The 3,531-nt window shown below is 38.8% G+C and overlaps 1 protein-coding gene across 1 annotated transcript; it reads right to left on the bottom strand.

Annotated features, from left to right (window-relative positions):
- Positions 1–619: 619 nt before the first annotated feature.
- On the bottom strand, positions 620–3,305 carry LOC115918079. Its single transcript, XM_030978956.1, has 3 exons — positions 3,006–3,305; positions 2,205–2,406; positions 620–1,028 (listed from the first exon to the last, which is right to left on the bottom strand). Exons 1-3 carry the CDS (start codon positions 3,283–3,285, stop codon positions 749–751), a joined length of 762 nt encoding a protein of 253 aa, XP_030834816.1. The 5' UTR covers positions 3,286–3,305; the 3' UTR covers positions 620–748.
- Positions 3,306–3,531: the final 226 nt, after the last annotated feature.

Here is a 3,531-nt window from a genome sequence, read left to right as displayed (position 1 = left end):
TAGCATTACATGTGTCATTACTGTAAATTTGAGGAGTAGATTGTCCAAGTCTGAAAACAAATACTGAGTCGTGTCCAGCTTTTCAGCAATCAGTAGTACATTGTTCTTCTTCATTTGACGTATTCAAATGACCTTAAGAATTTTCACAAGAATGGCATCCCATGTTTCACACCTTTTAGCTTTCACAGAAATTACATCAGGCCCCTGTTGCATTAAGCTTACCACAGATGGTAACTTTGCGATCATTTTACCAACGTACTACCATGGCATCATCACTCAAAAGCCAATTAAATCAAGGTTTCCACAGAAATTACCATCAATGGTACATTTTATGCAACAGGGTCCTGGGGGGTCACAAAGATCCTATGTTGAACTTATCTCTAAGTTGGACTTAACAATTATGGAAATCCATTAGCATCTTTGAAAATATTTTGTAACAGTTATTTTAAAAGGCATAAAATGTTGATTCAAATCTTTCATATTTTCTATTATCAAGAAGATTTCATGTTCTTGATGTGGAATTTATGAAAAGTCGAAAATCCTTAAATTTTTGCTTTTGAATATATTTTATTTTAAGGCTACAAATGGCTCTCCATAGTTTTAAGATCTAACTGAGAGTTAAGTTTGACTTAGGATCTTTGTGAAACACCCCCCAGGTCTTCCGAGGAAAAAGTTTGAGAACCCCTGTCCTACATAAGACATTTCACTACCTAGAACAATATAAGCACCTCCTACAATTGTGGATTGTCTATTTGCCTTTGTACATATATACCAGTCTAGTACACCCTGCTGCTGTAAGAGCTTTGTCAAGATCCGAGAGAAGCCCTTCTGTATTCGCTGCCCATCTGTTGAGAATATCAACCAAGGCAGCAGGAATGTCGTTGAGCTTGCTAGATTTCACACCGTCAAATATCGCAAATTCAAAGCCGAGATGAGTGCAGAAAACATTGTAGCAAGATGGAAGAATGCTTTGAGACAGGAATATTATTTGCTTTGCTGTAATGGTTGCCATACCGCCAGCTCCTGAGCTGTGGTTGTAAACACATAGAAGGAGGGAAAAAAACAAAGAAAATGAAAATTGTTATTGATATACTTTTATCCAATGCCATTGTACATGGATGCCAACACTCAATGCCAACAAGAATGCAGAAGATAATTATCATCACAGTATATTATCTGTAAGAAAAGAGGAGGCTAAGAGTCTGGAAGATGGTCAAGAAATGGTTCCAACACTTTTGAATAAATACGGGTGATGCCCCCGACATTTGCTACAGGCTTCTTTGTTGCAAAAGATTATAGGGTATGAGGTAAGGGCTGTAACAGGGTTTTATATTGGGCTAAGGGTTAAGATGAAAAGAGCGACCATTATTACTCAAAATACTTTGTTCAACACTCTAATACTTGGGCTGGATTTGCCATCCACAGAAGGAAAGGAAGGAAAATATACGCCGCTATTACCTTATGCCCTGATAGTCTATAATGCCATTGAGTTTGTGTATACATGATAGTTACACATTTCAAATAAAAATAGGGATGTTCTCAAAAAATCATTGTTGGAGCATATACAAAAAAAAAAGAGGTACCGGTACCTGCATGTTCTTTGATTTTGGATTTGAATAAAGTGTATTTTTGGAAAGCTAAAAAGTTCACCAAAAAAGCAAAATATTTCCACGATGTATGTATACACAATCCACAGTGCCATCTAGCGAGGGGGGGGGGGGAGAGTTTGACATCCAAATTCAATATCAAAATGTGCGGTGAAATCAGAAAAATAAATCTCATTGAATGGATTTACAAAGTTCTGACCCCTTTGGTCATTTTGATGTGTTGTTAAAATTGTAATGCACTGCACTGGTTAAAAGATGTCAACTGGCGAGCTGAATAATTGGCTTAGTGGTTTCAGCTTGTCGGTGAGGGCAGTGTAATTTGTGAATCCACCCATTAACAAGATTCAATTCAAGTTATTATTTCATAAAAAAATCACAAACATTGAGAAGTGTAATGGATCATTAGCGCCCAATAAAGCCGATGGTTTGAGGGAAGAATAAAATTATATCACAAGCCTTTGATTGTTATCACACAAAAAAAATCATAATTTGTGGAAAAGGCTCTTCAAAGTGTGTGGTCAGTTTTTATCTCTGCTAACGGTCGCATGCAACACCTTGAAGATGACGTGACACCGTCAGGCCTGAGACACTTCTTACCTTTGTGACGGAACAGAGGCAGGATCGACAGAAGGATTGGCGGTCTGATCAGGAACAGGAGCCGTTCCTGGGTTTGGTGAGGAAGGCAATGTACTAGATACAAGGTCAGGCATAGGTTGTGTTGCTGTGACCATCAGGTCAGGTGTGGAAGAGGCGGATGTTAAATCTGGTGATGAATCGTCTGTTGGATGACTTGAACTATCTGTAAAGAGAATAAACAACAGAATACATGTAGCCTGTAATCAGAATAAGGACAGTCAAACCTGCTTTAGCAACTGCAAGTACTACTAACCTAGAAATTCTTGCAGCCGTATTTTGAACTGTTACTGTCAATGGATTACCTCATCTTCCTTCATGCGCATATAGTAAAAAATACGGCTGCAAGAACTTTAACACACAGCTCAATTTTGACCGAGAAAATCTGGAAAAAATGACCTTTAAACACATCATACAGTCAATGTGGAAAGTGGAAACGATGTTAGCCTGGGCCTAATTTTCTAAAATAAATGCATCGTATATATGAATCTGCTAAAATTGGGTATTTTCGGCAAAGTTTTGTAGCCACAAATGGCCACAATGTTAGCACAAGAGACCCTATGGTCAGTTTCTGTCTTTAAAGAGAGTACCGACCCTAACCAAATAAGAGGCTAACGAATGAAAGAGACAGAAATTTTTGGTCTACCGCTAGCTGAGCAACATACTTATTTATTATACTGCACCTCCTAAAATAAGTTTGGTAAGGAAGTTTTGATCATTAAAATAATTACATGTTATTTCAAATACCACAAGTAGAAGACCTACCTGGAAAATATTCCTCAGCAAGATCTTCAAAGCCCGCCATTGTGAGTGCTGCCCTCAATGTTGAAACCTGCTCAGCCTTCCTTGTCTTCTTTTTCCAGTCAAAGAGGAGTTTCACCGTCCCTTTGGTGCCTACCCGACCACCGCTGTAGTTTGTCTCGATGTATAAACTTATCTGCGTCTGGTTAAATCCCAATTCTCGGCCTAACTTTGGAACGTTATCGTGGTTTCCGAGACCTTCCTCGCCCAACTTAGCTAGCAGCTTCTCATCAATACCGGCCATGTGTTCCACCTGAAAAATTAATTAAGCCATGCACTAATAAATGCTGTGTGCATGGACAAGGCACTCCAGCAAAGCATAGAGAGGCAATACTAATACATATGACCTCTAGACAGAAATAACCGTCTGGTATGGGTCATTCTTTAATAAAAACTGATATTTGTCGTCATTCCATAATCAGAAGTCTAGTAGAGCCAGACGTAGTCTCAGTGGAACAACCCACGATATAGAGAGACTGGAGCGGATCGA

The sequence above is a fragment of the Strongylocentrotus purpuratus genome, unplaced genomic scaffold, assembly GCF_000002235.5.
Source record: "Strongylocentrotus purpuratus isolate Spur 01 unplaced genomic scaffold, Spur_5.0 spur5_scaffold_1, whole genome shotgun sequence".
NCBI classification, from domain to species: domain Eukaryota; kingdom Metazoa; phylum Echinodermata; class Echinoidea; order Camarodonta; family Strongylocentrotidae; genus Strongylocentrotus; species Strongylocentrotus purpuratus.
This window is presented reverse-complemented; position numbering and strand designations above follow the sequence as displayed.